The sequence below is a fragment of the Dermochelys coriacea genome, chromosome 9 (assembly GCF_009764565.3).
Source record: "Dermochelys coriacea isolate rDerCor1 chromosome 9, rDerCor1.pri.v4, whole genome shotgun sequence".
NCBI classification, from domain to species: Eukaryota; Metazoa; Chordata; order Testudines; family Dermochelyidae; genus Dermochelys; species Dermochelys coriacea.
Window position 1 is genome coordinate 76,987,195 of NC_050076.1, and position 19,730 is coordinate 77,006,924.

At 43.6% G+C, this 19,730-nt stretch overlaps 1 protein-coding gene and 1 long non-coding RNA gene across 2 annotated transcripts in view; one reads left to right on the forward strand and one right to left on the reverse strand.

The window, feature by feature from the left end:
- Window positions 1-139: 139 nt before the first annotated feature.
- On the reverse strand, window positions 140-12,091 carry LOC122455913. Its single transcript, XR_006274426.1, has 2 exons — window positions 9,146-12,091; window positions 140-435 (listed from the first exon to the last, which is right to left on the reverse strand). It is a non-coding gene; the product is annotated as an uncharacterized LOC122455913 (long non-coding RNA).
- A 1,307-nt stretch (window positions 12,092-13,398) lies between these two features.
- Window positions 13,399-19,730, forward strand: part of BRWD3 (bromodomain and WD repeat domain containing 3) — a 91,370-nt gene continuing 85,038 nt past the window's right edge. Inside the window, exons 1-4 of the mRNA XM_038416208.2 lie at window positions 13,399-13,749; window positions 13,839-13,897; window positions 14,045-14,074; window positions 14,358-14,417. Coding sequence (XP_038272136.1) covers window positions 13,713-13,749; window positions 13,839-13,897; window positions 14,045-14,074; window positions 14,358-14,417 — 186 coding nt within the window. The 5' untranslated portion in view covers window positions 13,399-13,712. The remainder of the gene's footprint in view (window positions 13,750-13,838; window positions 13,898-14,044; window positions 14,075-14,357; window positions 14,418-19,730) is intronic.

Sequence of the window (19,730 nt, forward strand, 5' to 3'; positions counted from 1 at the left end):
GCTTGCCAATGATCTTACCAGAAGATATTTAGGTTCTTGTCTTATTTCAGGCTACAGGGTTAGAAACCTCAGAGAGTTCAATGTCATGAGAGGACCCTCAGGTTATGTGGCAAGGACACTTACACTAAGGACAATATCAAAATGTTAAGATTTATCTTTCTTTATTAAATGAAAGAATAATTAAAGATATAAAACACAGAGTCACAAAGCAGTAATACAATTCTAGGCCCCAGGGCTAGGGCTAACATTTCTATTCTAAAAGACTACGTAAACTAACATACTTATATCCTTCCCTGAAGACCTGGTAGTGGGAGACAGAGGACCAACCTCATCTCTGGCATGCCTGATGAATTCGATGGTCCAGGCTTCCCAAGTTGGTAGGGATCAAGCTCAAGTGTTGAGTAGTTAAGCTATATTGCAAAGCTGAGCTGATAGCTTGATAGAAGATAAGAAAGAACGATCACCTCCATGGTTGTTTACCCTCTTATAGCGTCCTGGCCCTGCCTTAATCTGGGCCCAAATCCTGTTTCCTCACCCAGATAAATCTTTGGCTACACTTACTCCATAGGTTAACATATTATGACATGTACTCATACATATTAATATTGATTATCTCATCCCTGAAACCATTATCTTTGGCCTAAATCATGACTTCCATGTTCTGTGGTGTACCCTGCGGTTACCAGTCTGTTTCAGACTTATGGTAAACACATTCAGTTCTTTGTTCAATTCCCCACTCAGTTCCCCAAAGTCAAAAGGGGTAACCGGTAGGCCATTTATCTATGCCAAAGGTTACAAACACTTATGCTAACTTGCTCTAGCTAAGCATACAGGATACAGGCCTGTAGGTTCCTTGTGTTACAACCATTATGAATAACATAGACTGAAATTCAGCATAAACAAAACCCAAGAAAACAACAATATAATCAACCATACCAATGAAGAAGACACTTTATGCATACAGCAAGCTAGCTGACTGGCCTTATGGGCTAGAGTGAGCACATGAAATCATCCAAAGAGAGACTGCAGAAGGAGAAAAGAAAAAGGCCCCAAGGACAGAGCCCTGTGGAATCCTCACAAAAATGGGTGGAAGGAGATGTTGAAGGACTGGATAAAGGGGTAGAAGGAGAACCTGGAGAGGACAATGCCATGAGGGAGAGGAAGTGATTGACAGTGTTAAAACCAGCAGAGACATCTAGGAGAATGAGGTTGAAGAAGAGGCACTGAGATCTAGCTGAGAAAGGTGTCAGAAACCTTTGTGAGAGCAGTTTAGGGTGTGATGCAGGCAGGAGCCAGACTGTAGGAGATTCAGCACGGAGGTGGAGGAGGAGAACATTTAAAAGCAATGCTTATTAAAGGCTCTTTCAATAAGATAACAAGTGAAGAGGAAAAAGGAGAGGGTATGGCAGATGCATCATTTTATTTCAGTAAATAAAGGTAACATTTTTAGGTACCCATTATAACACCATTTTAGACAGCCATCATGAAGGCCCCTGGGCACCTTAACAAAAATAGCTGATTGTATCATTCTGGTACAGATGATACATGAAAACTAAACGATTTTAAAAAATCCTCAACACTTAATTTAAAAAAGGGAAAAAAATCACAGGCAATATTTAGCACAACATACCTATTAGCTAGATCCATAATTCTATTAAAATTACAGTAAGATTTGTAAATACAGGAACATCGCTACAGAGATACTCTGAGTCACATATTCAGGCGCTAAGGGTCTAATCCTGAAAGGTAATGAGTGCCTGCAGCTCCTATTTACTGCAGTTGGAAGTTGAGGGTACACTGGATTAGGCTTTAAAAAAGGATACACTTTTCTAAGGTTTGCAGTTGCTGAAGTACCTTATCAAGGAAATGTCATGTACTGTTTCTAGGAGTGAGAGCCCTTCTGGGCACTGTCAACTTCCTAGAATTGGAGCTAAAGCTATAATGGTAGCCATTTGCATGAGAAGAAATGTTCTTGGTTCTCAACCGAGGATCCACGGCCCCCTGAGGGTCAGCAGCCCTTTCAGGGGGGCTGCAGAGCCCTGTGGCTGAACCTGATGCCCTGAGACCCAGCGCTGGAGCTGGGAGTGGCACAGGCTGAAGCCGGTATCCCCCCTCCCTCCCCAAAGCCGGGAGCAGCGTACGGCTGAAGCTGGCAAACCTCCCAGCCCAAGCCAGGAGCAGTGCGGGGGCTGAAGGGTGGAGCCCCAGCGTGCCCCCGCTGAAGCTGGAAGCCACACTGGGAGCCCCCCCCCGCACCCATACACAGCCCCTAGCTACTCCCTCCCTGCACCCTGAGCTACTTCCCTGCCTGCACCTTGAGCTACCCACTGCCTGCACACAGCCTCTAGCTACCCCTCTCCATGCACCCTAAGCGGTTTTCAAACTTTTTGAACTGAGTCTCCTCTTTGAGTTATATTTTTTGGTTGCATTCCCCCACAGACCAGACAGGCTCAGTGGCCTCCTGAGTGGGTCAGGGGGTGGAGGTGGCACTCCTTCCCTAGATCCCGCTGTGTCAAGCTGGGTCGAGCCCTGCCAGCCCTTGCTGCCTCACAAATAGAAGTAAAACTATGCCTTATGCCCAAGGGTCCCCCCCCGCCAGCCTGGAGTCCCAAGTTCCCACTCCCCAACCGGGCCCTGGCATTTTTATAGCATGTTGGGGGGGGGGGGCTCAGCAAGAAAGAAGTTGAGAATCCCTGAATTAGAGGATGTGTGAACGTTCAGGGCCCAATCCAAAGCTCACTGAAGTCAATGGAAAGACTCCTGACAATTGATCAGGCCCTTCAACACGGATGTGTAAAAGGAGAATTCTAATACCAGGAATAATGAAAATTAGACTGTTAGTTAGGACCTATTCTGCTTTTTCCTAGTTTGAAAAGAACTGGATAATTTGTGAGTTTTCCTATATAAATTTTGTCTCAGCAATGTTGTGATACATATATTAATTAAATGGTAAAATTATTTATTTTGGTCTCTAATATATATTTCTATATCTATGTGTACATATATGGACACACATTAGTATTGTTATTATAATTACTTGTTTTCTTCTACACTACATCCAATTTAAACACTTGTACCTATGTGTGTGTGTGTATTACATATTTAGAGAGAGAATTATATTACGTGTGACCTTTGTAAATAAAAATTATCACAATTAAATCAATGACATACATACCATCTAGCAGCTCAACAGGACACTGAACAGCTCACACCCCCTAATGGCTGCCATAACAAATATGAGATATGGATCAGTCCACAGCATATCAGATGATATTATTCCACACAGATGGCATCTGGTGTTATAGTACATAGGTTTTAAGATTTGCAAGAGCAATAAATAATGTATTTCTATTTTACTGAATCAGAAGTCTGTAAATTGTAATACAGATGGAATTATTATAATACAGAATTTAGAGACAAAGGAGACTGTTTTCTTGACTAAGACTATTTTCTCGGGAGTCTTTAGAATGGGATAGTATTAAATGCAATTCTTGATTATGGAGCACCATCTAGAGGAACACTGGTATGGCACAGGAGTAAAATGAAATGGTATCAAATTGAAACAAATAGCTAAAATGCAAACTAAGAGTCTCCAGAATATCATAACTATTTACTTAACAGCCACCAAGACAGCAAGTATATAACAACGTAAGTTTTGAGAAATGTTTTTAGTATGTGGCATTATAATGGTCTACATAAAGCATCTATATTTGTTTTTCCCTGAAATTCAGGCACAACCTTCTGAGTATTTATTAGTTGCAATACATTAAATGGCAGGTTTCAGAGTAGCAGCCATGTTAGTCTGTATTCGCAAAAAGAAAAGGAGTACTTGTGGCACCTTAGAGACTAACAAATTTATTTGAGCATAAGCTTTCGTGAGCTACAGCTCACTTCAACGGATGCATTCGGTGGAAAATACAGTGGGGAGATTTATATACACACACAGAAAACATAAAACAATGGGTTATACCATACACACTGTAAGGAGAGTGATCACTTAAGATGAGCCATCACCAGCAGCAGGGGGGGAAAGGAGGAAAACCTTTCATGGTGACAAGCAAGGCAGGCCATTTCCAGCAGTTAACAAGAACATCTGAGGAACAGTGGGGGGTAGGGTGGAGGGGAAAAATAACATGGGGAAATAGTTTTACTTTGTGTAATGACTCATCCATTCCCAGTCTCTATTCAAGCCCAAGTTCATTGTATCCACTTTGCAAATTAATTCCAATTCAGCAGTCTCTCTTTGGAGTCTTTGTGGCACCTTAGAGACTAACAAATTTATTTGAGCATAAGCTTTCGTGAGCTACAGCTCACTTCATCGGATGCATTTGCTGGAAAACTGTTTTCCACCAAATGCATCTGATGAAGTGAGCTGTAGCTCACGAAAGCTTATGCTCAAATAAATTTGTTAGTCTCTAAGGTGCCACAAGTACTCCTTTTCTTTTTGCGAATACAGACTAACACAGCTGCTACTCTGAAACCTGTCGTTGGAGTCTGTTTTTGAAGTTTTTTTGTTGAAGGTAAGCCACTCTTAGGTCTGTAATCGAGTGACCGGAGAGACTGAAGTGTTTTCCGACTGGTTTTTGAATGTTGTAAGTCTTGACGTCTGATTTGTATCCATTTATTCTTTTATGTAGAGACTGTCCAGTTTGAGCAATGTACATGGCAGAGGGGCATTGCTGGCACATGATGGCATATATCACATTGGTAGATGCGCAGGTGAACGAGCCTCTGATAGTGTGGCTGATGTGATTAGGCCCTATGATAGTGTCCCTTGAATAGATATGTGGACAGAGTTGGCAATGGGCTTTGTTGCAAGGATAGGTTCCTGGGTTAGTGGTTCTGTTGTGTGGTGTGTGGTTGCTGGTGAGTATTTGCTTCAGATTGGGGGGCTGTCTGTAAGCAAGGACTGGCCTGTCTCCCAAGATCTGAGAGAGTGATGGGTCGTCCTTCAGGATAGGTTGTAGATCCTTGATGATGCGTTGGAGAGGTTTTAGTTGGGGGCTGAAGGTGATGGCTAGTGGCGTTCTGTTATTTTCTTTGTTGGGCCTGTCCTGTAGTAGGTGACTTCTGGGTACTCTTCGGGCTCTGTCAATCTGTTTCTTCACTTCAGCAGGTGGGTATTGTAGTTGTAAGAATGCATGATAGAGATCTTGTAGGTGTTTGTCTCTGTCTGAGGGGTTGGAGCAAATGCGGTTATATCGTAGAGTGGAAATCTATCAACTTCATGAAATAAGCTCTACGATATAACCGCATTTGTTCCAACCCCTCAGACAGAGACAAACACCTACAAGATCTCTATCATGCATTCCACCATGAAAGGTTTTCCTCCTTTCCCACCCCGCTGCTGGTGATGGCTCATCTTAAGTGATCAGTCTCCTTACAGTGTGTATGATAAAACCCACTGTTTCATGTTCTCTGTGTGTGTATATAAATCTCCTCACTGTATTTTCCACCAAATGCATCCGATGAAGTGAGCTTTAGCTCACAAAAGCTTATGCTCAAATAAATTTGTTAGTCTCTAAGGTGCCACAAGTACTCCTTTTTGCGAATACATTAAATATGCTGCTAAAAATTCATATAAGGTTGTGATGTTTGATGTACACTTTAAGGAAGTCCTGTACTTTTTTATATCCAGGCATTGGTCACCACCATTGTATAATACAAAGTACAAATTCTTAAGTTCCACTTAAGTTCAGCGTATGTTCAGAAAAATAACCTGTAAACATAACAACTTTTATTTTGCTACGACTTAACCATATGCAATTTTGACAGTCACATCAATTAAATAAAATCAGTTTTTCACTTTTAAAAAAGTAAGTATGCTTGTGTAGGAATTTTTCCTGCTCATTTGATTATATTTGTTTGCTAGGTATGTGATATGCAAGGTAGACATATACAAAGGAGGATGGTAAATGTATAAAAGTATTAAAAATTGATTATTTTTTATACATTCTGTAGCCTTTCTACTTCACATGGACACATATACCTGTTTGTAAAAACAACAAGGAGTTCGGTGGCACCTTAAAGACTAAGATTTATTTGAGCATAAGCTTTCGTGGGTAAAAACCTCTCTATATATCTAAGAGTCAAAGCAAATCCAGATCCAGATATATACCCATTTTTATATATTTAAAGATGGAGGCAAATCTTCTCCCTAGCATGCCTATTCAATTCTACTCTAGACAACAGGATTTGTTCAAGCTTTGATTCATTTCTCCTCTCAGAGCTGACCTGGACAGGATATATCCCTAGACCAGAGGTGGGCAAACTACAACCCATGGACCGTATCTGGCCTGCGGGACGGTCCTGCCCGGCCCCTGAGTTCCTTGCCGGAGAGGCTAGCCCCCAGCCCCTCCCCCACTGTCACCCCTCCCCCACAGCCACGCCAGTGGTGTGGCTGGCTCCATCCGGGCGGTGTGGCTTCCAGTGCTGCTGTTCTGAGCGGCATGGTAAGTGGGTGGGGAGGCTGGATAAGGGACAGAGGGTCCTGGGGGGCAGTCAGGGGACAGGGAGCGGTTGGATGGGGCAGAGGTTCTGGAGCGGGAGGCTGTCAGGGGATGGGGAGCAGGGGGGTTGGATAGGGGGTGGGGTCCCGGGGGGGCAATTAAAGGGAGAGGGTCCCTGGATGGGGCAGTCAGGGGACAGGGAACCGGGGGGAGGTTGGATAGGGAGCAGAGTCCTGGGAGGGCGGTTAGGGGCAGGGGGTTCCGGGGGAGGGCAGTCAGGGGAAAAGGAGCGGGGGGGAGATTGGATGGGTCAGGGGTTCTGAGGGGGGCAGTCAGGGGGGCGGATAGGGGTCAAGGGGACAGGCTGTTTGGGGAGGCACAGCCTTCCCTACCAGTCCCTTCATACAGTTTCACAACCCCGATGTGGTCCTCAGGCCAAAAAGTTTGCCCACCCCTGCCCTAGACCTTCACTCACATGACAAAACATATTCTTATATCTTTCAAAACCACTATTTTTTGGAAGAATATTATTTTTAGAGCCTATTAAGGCAAGAAAGTGATGTTACTGACTAGAGACAAGTATAGTGCCTATTGGTGCCATGCATAGCTGGGCAAATTTATTTTGGCTAATAGTAAATTTGCCAAAAAATGCATTTTTTCAAGAAACCAAAACTATTTGTGAATTCAGGTTGAATTTGGTGAATAGTTTCGGTTGGGAAAAAAAAATTTTTTTTTTCAGAAATGTCAACATTTTTTTAATCCACATTTTGTTTCAAAAATGTCATTTTGAAATTTTGAAACATTTTGTTCAACCCAAACAAATTTGTTTTGGCCACTGAAAAATGGCTTGGCTTTAACGCTGTGCCATCTTCTCCTCATAGCACTATTAGTGAAATTCAGTCCTGATCTGGTTGGCATGTTTTAAGCAAAGACACTCATTTGAAATATACGGTGGTGTCAATTAGACTTGAAAAGTTGGTCCTAGATATTACAGGGTATTCTACCATATTTAGACAGATCATCCTGCTGAGATCAGAACTACTGGCCTCTATGTTACAAATAGTGTTGCATGGGTATAACTGAGGACAGAATGTGGTCCGTTCTGAGTAAAGTGCTCGACAAATACATTTCATTGATAATGTTGGAAAACACTTTCAGATGTCATGCTTCCAACAAAGTTGGCTGGACTGTATGAGAGACATGAACCCCCCTGAGGAAATATGCTTAAGTGTTCCAGGTCCTTCCATGCCTTCCCACCCCACATGAGGTTATTTAATTGAAAACAAATGGACAAATTCTGCTGCTCTCATTTAGTCCTTTGTAAATCCAGTATAACGCTGCTGCAGTCTCTGAAGCTACTCTGGATGTGTATAGCCAAGCCACGCACAGAGTGTAATGTACTAGGTGCTGTCCCTAATGATTTCTACCTTAGACAGTTTCTACTGATTGAGAATTCCATCATTTTGTTTCTTCTTTATTGAATTTGATCTTCATTAAAAGTAAAACTTTCAAAAGGACTTAAGTGTCTTAGGAAACCAAATCCTATTGAAAGTCAGTGGTAATTAGGCTCCTAAATCACTGTTATGCTTTATGAAAAATTTAATGTAACTGTTTCCTCTGTACCACATGACCATGTGGAAAGTGCTTTCTCCACTCACAAATGCTTCTGCTGACAGGCTGCTGGGTGGGGAGGAGGCCAGAGGCAAGTACTTGTGCTCCATACAGGATACACCTTTCCGTGAGCTGGTATGGGGAAGCAGGCATGGTTTCAGGAGAAAGGAGAAGTACCATAAGCTAAACCCACCCATCAGCTGCAAACTACAATGGGGATGGTGCAGAATTAACAGCTTTACGTGGGACATAAATTCCACAAGAGTTTAGATCAGTGGTGGGCAACCTGCAGCCCGTCAGGGTAATTTGCTGGCGGGCCGCAAGACAGTTTGTTTACATTGACCATCCACAGGCACGACTGCCCGCAGCTCCCAGCGGCTGCAGTTCGCCGTTCCCAGCCAATGGGAGTTGGGGGGAGGGTGTAATTATTAGACTTGGTCACATGGTGCTACATGGTTTTCTATGACCTTTTTCTCCCCTTATCAAAATGATCCTGCAGATATCACTGCACTGCTTCAATTTTCTCCATCTCTTTCCAATTGTTAAAGAATCAGTTGATTCCAACATTCCATCTCTCCTCTTTTCAAATGTGGTACCCCAAACACCTACTTTACAACTGAAAAGCTTTAAAGAAAAATAAAATAAAATAAAATAAAATAAAATAAAATAAAAAGGAGAATGTAACGAAAACTGGAAGAGATAAACTTCAGCTACTTCTTTCAATTTCCCCCTCCCCTTTGACAATTTTGCTCTCTCTTGCTTAATAGCAAAAATTATCATGCTAATTAATGTTCATATTCTTCTTTATCTTTCCATACTGCTGCCCCCATTAGTCCATTTGTATAACAAAATTCTGATGTGGAGCAATTTGCATAAGTAGACACTGGCATGGCACCTTGCTGTGGCTAAGAGATTCCCTGGTCCTCCAAAATGTGCTGGTTCTTTGATGAGGAGGAGCCAGAAAGAAGTGGGTCATGGAGCTGCAGGTAGGATCCATTGGTTTTAGTATGTCTGGGGAGATGGGGGAGGTGGGGAACAGTGCTCCAGTGGAACTAGGGACAAACCTGCAAGCAGGCATCACTCACCAGAAAGCAAAGACCACTTAGGATGAGATCCACGGGCATGTGCAAAGCAGCACTGTGGAGCAATGTGAAGATGTAGTGGCTTAGAACCTGCGACATGAACGAAAAGATTCCAAGGGCTGGAGGCTACCCAGCAGTAGTCACCGCAACAATAATGTCTTGGATTGGAGGCTGGCCAGGGACGGAGCTATGCAGTTGCCGGTAGGGATGTGAGTAATGATCGATTTGTATTTGATCTGTACACATTGTGACATGTTCCAAATATCTGTAGTCTGTGAACATGAATTAACAAACAGTCATGTGATTATTAAGGTGATGCTTTCTGCTGATGTATTATTAAATCTGAACATTAGGGAATACTATATAGAGTCTGTCATGTGGCAGGTTTGTGAGTACAATGACTAGGAATCCTGTGAAATCATGCAGCGTTTGGCAAGAGACCTCCATTTTGAATGTGTGGAAAGCATATGAGCAATAGAAAGGTGTGCCTAGCGTGGGCATTTTTTCAACCTGAATTAGGCTTTCAGTCTAAAGCCCACTGAAGTTAATGGAAAGATTCAGTGGGCTTTAGAATAGACCCTATGAAAATAATTCTGCCAAAGCTAAATACAGAAATGGCAAAGCCACTCTCTGTTGTGGTGGTGCAGTTTCAGGGTATGTTACAATTGCCATGGTGAAGTAAGTGCAGGTCAGGCATGCAGAGATATACTAAGACTGACACATCAATCAAATGGTTGCCAAGGAAACCTGTCATGTTCAAAATGAAATATGCTGGGTGACTGTTAACACTCAGAAGAAGGCCTGGGCCATGAACAGACATGGTGCTACACAATGCTCTTGGTGAGATGTTTGCATGTGATATGGATCTATATTCAACTTTGAAAGACAAGGGATTTGTTATATTGCAGAGTATTCTCAAACCATATTATAATATCTCATCTGAGTTTATGTTCAATCAAATTCCTGACATCTGTGAAAGAATATGCCTATAACTATTAATGCTGGGGGCGACAGAAATATTACCTATGTTCTTCACCACTGAAGCACAGCTCCAGAATAACACAACAGGGTTCTTCAATGGTTTTCCTGTCTCCTATGTTGATAACTAATTTAACAGAACTGCAGTTTTGCACTCTCTCTCACAAGTGCAGGTACAGTGACTTTCAAGAGTTTTTTGGGAAATATTGAAGAAAATAAAAGTTACAGAGAGGAGATAATGTTGGAAACAAACACCAAAAGCTGATATTTACAGTTTGGTCTGTTTATGCACAGCTTTCATCTCTGTCAATAATGATGCTTTATCAAGCCACTATTTCATATCTGCTACTGGACTGGAAGCTTCTTGGCTATTTTAAACCCCCAGCATTAGCAATTTCTATACTACCACGTATACAAAAAAGACTACGCCTACCCATCAACCAGTTAATTCAAGATGCTGTAACAACATGGAACCACTATGTTAAAATGTCTCATAGAAAACAAACCAACTTGGAGTATGAACTGTGCAGAGCAACCAAATGCCATAAGTCTGATTCCTTCCCAGTGGACTATTGCTGAAACTAGGCCAGATAATACTGAAGTCATCTGAAACTTAACAGAAAAAAATTAATATAGGCCAGACTGCATCTCTATAGTAACAGCACTGAGGGCTTTGAAACTGTACTTCACAAAAGTTTTTAAACTATGCATAAATCTAATGAAAGCAGAAACTATTAAATTGTTTCTCATATTTCAGCCACGCTGAAACAGAACACTGGGATTCAGCTACTTGTGTACTAGATTCATGCTCTGTTATATTTTTTCAGCTTGAAGGGCAACTTCTCTAATGCCAAAGCAGCCATTCAAAGCATTGTTTAACAAGTACTGCTACAGAATGCCAAATATGTCAAAAACAACTTCAAAATAAAGAATTATTAATAAAGAAATAAAGGGTTATTGACTTACTCATCAAGAAACAAGTAAAGAAGAAGGTAGGACTATGGAGACGTTCCCATAAAAATATAGAGGATCTGTAGTGAATAGTTGTCATTTTATCTGACAGAATGATACATTTTGGCAACCCCATAAAAATATAAAGCTATCAGGTTTTGACATCTTTTGGTATGGCAAAGTCATTTTCTGAAGCTTTGCCAAGCCATGTTTCCTATGAGAAACTATCTGCTGTCCTTGAGGATCTCTAAGTCGGTTGCTACTGCATTCTTCTTCCTCAGAAGGTTGCGAGCCTTTTTTAAAAAAAATGCAATTTAACAGTAATGTCTGTTTTCTTGAACTCTGACAGCAAATTATTTTTACTTAAGTGACTAAAGGTAGCCTAACGGTGGCCCTGATTCTGGAACTGGAAGACGGTCGGTGGACCCTGGTGCCTACATGGAATCTCACTGATTTCAGGGGTTGGCCCACACTCATCTGACTGCAGGACTGAGGTTGGTGTGAACTTCAGAGCTGCTGAACACTTGCAGGTCCAGGTCCTATTTACTCCAATGGGAGGAATGAGTACTCAGCACCTCTGACGATCAGACCATTTATTTAGGTACCTATCTTTAGGCTTCCAAATTTGAACATTTTGGCTTGAATACCTTTATTTAACAGTTATAGAAGATAGTATATCACTACAAATATATTCTGGTATTATTTATAGGTCTATTTAAGTTCTTTATATGTCATTAGAAAACACTAGCATGCACATTGGTGTGTATCTTCGTTTAAGAAAACTTTGAATCATGAACAGTGCACACTATTTTTTTCAATTAATGCTTATTTCCAAATGGCTGCTGTATTCATGCTATCAAATGATCAGGCTGTCTTCAAAGCCCTGTTTATCAGTAGCAACTAGTTGGTAACCAGTCAAACAATAAAAATAATCATGACAAGGTGGGTGAGGTAATATCTTTTATTGGACCAACTTCTTTTGGCAAGAGAGACAAGTGTGTAAGCTCAAAAACTTGTATCTCTTGCCAACAGAAGTTGATCCAATAAATGCTATTACCTCACCCACCTTGTCTCTCTCATATCTTGGGACCAATACAGCTACATACAAAAACAGGCATCACATCTGTAAAAGGAATCCCTATTACTTTGGACTGCTGTTACCACTGCAGCTAAGCTTTACCTCTTTTCAGGTTGGCTAGATTAGATAACCTAATACTTTTTTCCACCTCTAATTCCCACAGTAGTAAAGTAGAACAATAATTGGGTCTCATGAATTTCAGTCTTATCTGTTAAGGGCTGAGTCACGTCTGTTCTTGGCCTCACTCTTTCTAACTACTTCCTTGTGTGGGCAGCAGGATTGTAATGTACTTCTGTAATCACACTTCATCTGTACCCCAGTGCTTGAAATACCTGCCTCTTACCCTAGACATGTTTAAAATATTATAGACACTTTGTAAAATGCGTAGAGATAAACAGGTATTCATATAGATGTGTAAACATAGCTCAAAAAGGGACAACTGAACTTACACACACTTTTAAGTTTTAACAATGTGTAACCGTCATTTCCTGTCAAAACACTACATTTTAACCATGCGGAAAGACAAGCAGATCAAAACGGAAGGCTCCTTTAACTTAAGCAGTCATGACATTAGGCATAAGCAGACTAAAAATTGCTTAGGGCCCAGGCAGCTCAGGGCCCCCCCGATTTAGTACTACTCCCCAAAATACCATTCATCTTAGTTAATGTGGGCATTTTAACACGTGTACATAAGCGCTGTGTGGGGTGGATTGTCCGGCCTGGGAAATAATACAATTAGGTCACTGGCTGGACTGCGCTAGAACAAATGGTGGATTCTCTATAACTTGAAATCAGCCAGAGGTTGTGGGCGCGCTGCAGACAGATGAACAGGATGGCCCGTTCTGGCCTTAAAGCCCATGTTTAGGGGAGGATGGTCCTGCTTAGAGCCCCCAGTGGGCAGGCACCGCCTCTAACCTTAAAGCCCTGCCATATCTGAAGGCATCCGCCTCCCCTGGGTGCAGCCGGCCCCAGGATTCCGATCCAGGGTTTTCACTGGCGGCTCGGTCAGGCTGCGCTGGGGCCGGCTCAGCCCGAGCTCCTGCTGGGCGCGGTCGCGGAGGGGCAGCGCGAGGACGTCCCTCCGGGCAGTGCATCAGCCGGCGGGCGGGGGGCGCTGTGTGCCAGGGGTGCCAAGGCCGGGCCTCAGCACCGCCGCCCTCCCCCCCCTCCCGCGGGGGGAGGGATCGAGTCACAGCGCGCAGGACGCAGACCCGGAAGCCGCATAGGGCTGCGGCATCACCGAGTTTCCGGAAGACTCTTACCAGAGCGTCTCTGTCCCAGCCCGTCCTCCGAGTCCGTTCATCCTTCCTTCCGCTTGGGCTTTCCCTTGCCTGGGCGGCCGCCCCCGAGCGGTGGGCGGCGGCGCTGCACCCTCCTCGGCGGCTGCCTCGGGCCGGGATATCTATGGGGCGAAACGAGATGCAATGAACCCGAGAGCGAGCGAGACAGCGACGAGCGCGACGGACACGCACCGGAGCTGCTCCATGGGGGATCGGCCGCAGTAGGAGCGGCTCCCCCTGGGTACGATCCGCCCCTGTCCCCCCCTCGGGCCTCTGGAGGAGGATGGCGACAGCGGCCGCCCCGACCCAGCTGGAAGCCGGTGGGTATCGCTGGCGGGGGGAGGCGGGCGGCGGGCGGCGCTCCCTGCCGGGTGTCCTCCTTGTAACCGCGTCCTCTTCTTCTCCGCAGAGCTCTACTACCTGATCGCCCGCTTCCTACAGTCCGGACCCTGCAGGAAATCCGCCCAGGTGAGCGGCCGGCGCGGGGCTCCGGCAGGGCCGGCCCCGCCGCCAGGGCCAGCGCGGGGGACGGGGTTGGGCGGCTGGGGCGGCGGAGCCGAGAGGGAGGTTTTTCTGTCGCTACACCGGACTCACGTCCTTTGTGTCTCTCCCCAGGTGCTGGTGGAGGAGCTGGAGGCGCACCAGGTAGTGGCTACGGGCGGGCAGGTGGGAGTCGCCCGGCCCCTCAGCGGGGCCCCCTGCGGCTCTCGGGGACGGGCCGGGGGACGGGGGGTTGCCCTGCGGCGGGCGCCACTCCGGGTGCTGCCTGTGCGGGGGTGGGCAGGGCCTAGGAGCGGGGTAAGGATCATCCCCGCCTGGGGCCGGGCCGTGGAGCGGCTGGGGCGCGGGGCCGGGCTGGCTGGGACGGAGGCTGAGGGAGGTGCGGGAGAGGCCGTGCCTGCGCTGACTGCCCCCTCCCCTGCCGCAGCTGATCCCCCGCCGCCTGGACTGGCAGGGCAAGGAGCACCGGCGGAGCTTCGAGGATCTGGTGAGTGAAGTTTCGCTCCAACTTCCCCGTAAGTTCCTCCACCCGGCCGCCGCTCCCCACCGTGGGGTGAGCGCTGAGCCCCGGGGTGGGGCGGGGGGCGGCCGCGTCGCTGGGGGTGGGGGGCGTGTGGGGGGGGGGGGGAGTTACTGCCCCCGGCGCGTGTGCGCGGGAGGCAGCGAGCGAGGTGCCTGTTGTGGAGGGTTATCTGAGGGCACGAGAAGGAGCGGGGGGGGGGGGGGAGAGGAGGCTGCGAATGGCACAACGCTTAACAAGCTGTAATTCCGTGTGTGGGAATGGAAGCTGCCTTCTGATTGGCTGCAGCTCCAAAATACGGGAATTGAGGACAGGGCCGGTGTTTCTGCGTCGGGGGGCGGGGAGGACACCATGGCCCTGGCACAGTGAGAGGCTGGGGGGCAGCCAGGGGGACAGCTGGAGCCCAGGGGTCACTTACTGCGGCTGAGTAATAACCCTGTGAGCCCCTTGTCATTGATGGTGACAATACCAGCAACACTTCTTTGGCCTTCTAGGATTTCACAGCACTGAGATGCTGTCACCTTTAAATGGGGTCTAAACAAACCTTTTAGCAAACCTACCAACTCCAGTGATATTTCCACTTTTAAGAAACAATTCAATGTAAATAGTTTCCCCCCCTTCCCCCTCCCCATTAAAAACAAGTAAACATTCTCCTGCAGTGCTAGAAACTCAGCCTTGGCAGCCGACACTAAGTGTCTTGTATGTGAAACCATCAACAAACGCCACTCTGCATTGATTGCTCTTGTATGTGAAACCATCAACAAACAAATGACACTCTGCATTGATTGCTCTTGTCCCAGATGAGAGGAAATGCTAAATGTAACCAAAATATAGTAACAAGAAAATAGATTATTAGAACTGAAAGAACTTCCCTGAAATCCAATGTTACTGGTAAGGTAAAGAAAGTTTACAACATAAGATTCTGCAATAGCTTTTTAACATCCTCAGAATGTCCCCTGTGAAGTAAGACAAAGCACCCACAGATTTCAAGAGGGGAACTAAAAGGCAGGTTAATTGTTTAAGTGACACACAGGAAGTCACTGGACAGAGACAGTATTATGATTGAAGGGTGGTTCCTGGCTCTGGCCTATGTTCAATCCATCACACCACACTGATGTAATTTACTGCCTTATTTAAATTTACTTAAATTTAAAATTACTTACATTTATTTAAATTTAATTTACTGCCTTATTTAAACAATAAATCCTGTACAAGGTCACTTAAATGTTTCAGGTATATGTAGTAAAAATATGAAATGTTTCATATTATAGTTATCAAATCCAGAGATTCCATGTGCAGAGACACAAGGAAATCAGAGCAAGTGACTCGTTTCTAGAGATGTTGGCTCCCCTCTGCAATGAAGCTACATGTGGCCTTTAGGCTCCAGAGACTCTCTGGGCCTGATCTTCAGAGGGGGTGAAGCTCCTGTTGACTGCAGATGAAATACTTGGGCTTTCAGCCCCTGGAGACTCTCAAAGTCTAATTTTCAGAGGTCGCGGGCATCTGCAGTTCCTGCTGACAGTATATGAAGTTGTGGTGGTTCTATATGGAAGCAGCAAAGACTGGAAGAAATTAGTTGGTTTTCATTGTCTTTGGAGGGTACAAGTGCCCTTCCCCTTGTGCACTTTTAAAGTTACCAGGAATTACATACAATAAAGCTTGGCACCAATATATGACTTTGCAGTTCAGAATTATGTTCAATCATTATTATTAATTTTCACAACACCCATATTTTGCATGCATATAATCTTGACTTGCCCTGCCTGTCTATCAGAAACTGAAGATAAGTACCTGTTTCCCTTCCCACCCCACAAATTATAATGATTGTGTGGAACGGTGACATGGTATTGCTCAAAATTTACTACATTTTTATTGACTGAATAATAAGTTTTTCATGTGGCAGCATCCCCTAGAACAGTAACTTTTAAGTTAAACTAAAAAATGGGAAGTCTGCCTTAGAGAGGGGACTTACAGCATCCATACCTTGTGGTTTTTCTTTTCCCTAAGCTTATGGAGAGTTGAAGGAGACTATAATGCTCCATCTAACTTCTGTCAGATAGTAGCCCGGCCTGACATTTAAACTGAAAGAAAGAGAGTAAGTACTGTGGTGAATAAAACTTCAGTGCAATATTTTTTTCTAGGGAACCTAATATCTAGCTGCTAGGTTATTTCATGTTTGCTCTGTGATTATATCTGTCACCTGAGATGAACTCTTAACAGTAGGGAAGACCGAATCCGATTTCAGGGATATATGGTGTTTGCTTCAACAGTAGCATTAATCTTTGCACTTTTGTTCTTTATATTATTAAATCCATCCACGCTTTCTGGAGCACTTTGGGGCATCTCTAGATTACCCTGTTTGTTCATCTAATGGCATTTGAGGCCACATAAAATTCTTTAAAGCTTTAATCTTGTACCAGTAAAATGAAGACAATAAAAATCAGGTGGGGGGAAAAAATCTGAGAAAAAACAAGGTTTCTGAATTGTTTGGAAGTGGTTGTATTTCTGTATTTTTAATAGATAATTAAAAAGTTTTGCTTTCAGACTTAAAACAGGCAGGAAATTTCCCTCATTTGCATTTTATGTTAATATTACGTAACTAGTTAAGGTGGATTACAGTAGAGTAAAAGAGTATAAATTAAATATTGTGTGTTTGTAGCTCTCTGTTATGACTGCCTTCATGTTCATTTTCTTTCCTGCTAGCCTTTTCTATTAGTTCCCAGAATAAAGCTTTATCTGACCTGAGGATGTTGGAGGAATGGCTTTTCTACATCCATCATCATTCCGGGTTTAATATACTTGATGTCTGGATTCTTGAATGTATGTGACTATGTATATTTGGACTACTTGTCTGGCCTCAAGTATTGTGCGGGGGAGTAAGACATTTGAAGGTATTGTGCAGAACAATGCCACCATCATGAGGTGCCCAGTTCATGATGAAATTCATTTTAATAGTTTTTCTTGGAAATGTAACTGGGGATCTTGGAGATGCAGTTATCACTCCTTACCGATCACTTACACATTGAGTTAAAAACCTCTCTTTAAAAGGATGCAGCATCACTGCTCCTTCATGCTGATGCCAATATTGACGACAACAGAGAAGGCAGATAAGTGAATTGCAAAGGAAGAACTTTTATTTTTGCTTGTCCTATAGTGTATAAAGAGTGGCCTCCTTTCTTTTTTCTTTCTTTTTTTCACATCTTTTCTAAATCTTCAAGAGTATCAAGTCTTGATTTCCCCATTCTTGCTGCAGGATTCTCTAGAGATCTTGTCCCTCATTTGAATAGAGAAGGGTTGTTTTAAATCTTTCACAAAAGAAGCATTTGTCCTAAATGATAATCAGGTGCTTGAATTCAACAGGTTTTAACAAACTCACTGTTTTATACAGTTTGACTAAATATTTGGCTTTTGGGAAGTGACCAGGGATATAACTAAAAACCTGCTTTGTAGACTTTTCCTCTATTTATAATTTTGTTTTTAATGGTAGCCATAAGCAATTTTTAAAAGTACATTTTAAAAACAGGGTTTTCTTTGTTAAATTTTAGAAAAAAAGTTGCCCTCTGATTCTGTACAATTAACAATGAGAATATAATTAACAGGGGGTAAGAGAACTCTGGTTAATTCTTGCCTCCAATCTGCTCAGACTTGTATGTTATATCCAAAATCTTCTGAATTTCTGTGAAGATTTCTCTGTATTTCTATTCTGTTTGGACCTGGTCTTATACTTAAAAGTCAGATAACATGGGGCATAAGAAGAGTCATTTAAAATGTGTTTAAGGGCAAGTAAGAATTTTAAACATACTTGCTGAACAAAAAATTGTAGAGATTTCTGGCCACGTATGTATGTGTATTACTCTTCATTGAAAAGATGAGGGGGAAGGGGGGACAATAATTTTGGACACTTTTACACAAGTGCTGTGACTAATGCTGTGCATCTGCTTGCATATGCAACACGAGCAACTAAGTGACCTCTATCAGGGGTAGTCAATAGGCGGCCTGTGGGCCAAATCTGGACCACCAGACGCTTTTTTGAACCAACCCCAAAATCTTTTTATTTACTTATAATTAGTGTTGTGGGCTTTTTTCTTTCCTCTGGAGTGTGGACCTTGACTACACCTCGACCAAAAAATTTGGACCTTAACAAAAAATAATTGACTACCCCACTCTAAAGGCTTGCCTTCACTAGACCTTTTTTTATTTTTTTTAACCTTGAGCTATTGATAGCCAATGAACTTTTGAGGTACCTCTGGTGTGTTTGTAAAAGCTAATGTGGATGCTCTCCATGTGTTTGTTACAGCCTGTGTCCACACTAGCCTTCAGAAACATTCAAAGTGCTTAGAGTTCATTGACAATCAATAATTTGAAGTTTGGGTTGGGGGGGAAGATCTAGTGAACACACCTGCTTGGTTGTTGTGCAGGCTGATTATCCCATCTGGCTTACCTCATCAGTAATGCCTCTAGCTGGCTACTTTTACAGGTTTTTTTCGTTGCATTTAAAATGGATTGGCTATGTCCTGGTTTCTGATGTGCTGTCTTATTTGGTTAGGCCTATCTTGGTCTGTCTTCTGAAGATGTGGTTTCCTGGGTTCCCTGAGACCTACTGGTTTTGGATACTGATCCTGCAATCTGATCTATGTAGGCATTTAATTCAGTGGGACTTCATACCAATGAAAGGCTCTGCCACTATGGAACAGATTGTAGGACTGGGTCCCAAGTTCTTACCTTGTCTGTATCTAAGTTACTTAAAACTAGCTGTGAGATTTTGGGGCCATTATTGAAAGACATCGTCAATGCCAATCCTAGCAAGGGAGAAGAGTATTGGAAATCCTTGTACATAAGTCAGCTTGCCTCATCTGAAACAAACAACATTGCTTGATAATAGGGAGCTTGCAACCCATTCTCAAACCTTTTATTTTTAGAGAAGGTGGTTGAGTGGATGGTGGCTTTACAGCCACAGGTATATTTGAACACCAAAGACATTCTGGGTGTGTTCCAGATTCTGAACTTCCTTTTGAGTTGAAACTCCACTCATCAGGGTCTTGAATAACTTCCTGCTTACCTTATATAACAGTCAGTTAGCTATTTTGGTCTTTCTGGACTTTGTTGCTTTTTGATACAGTTGACCATTGGTTGTTGCTTTGGCAGCTGAGGGAAATTGGGTTTGGGCGAAAGTCATATCTAGACAGGAGAGATCTATCATTGATGACAACTGTCTATCCACAAGGAATCTGGTATATAAGGTGTCTCAAGATGCTATGCTATCTCCTGTATTAAATACAT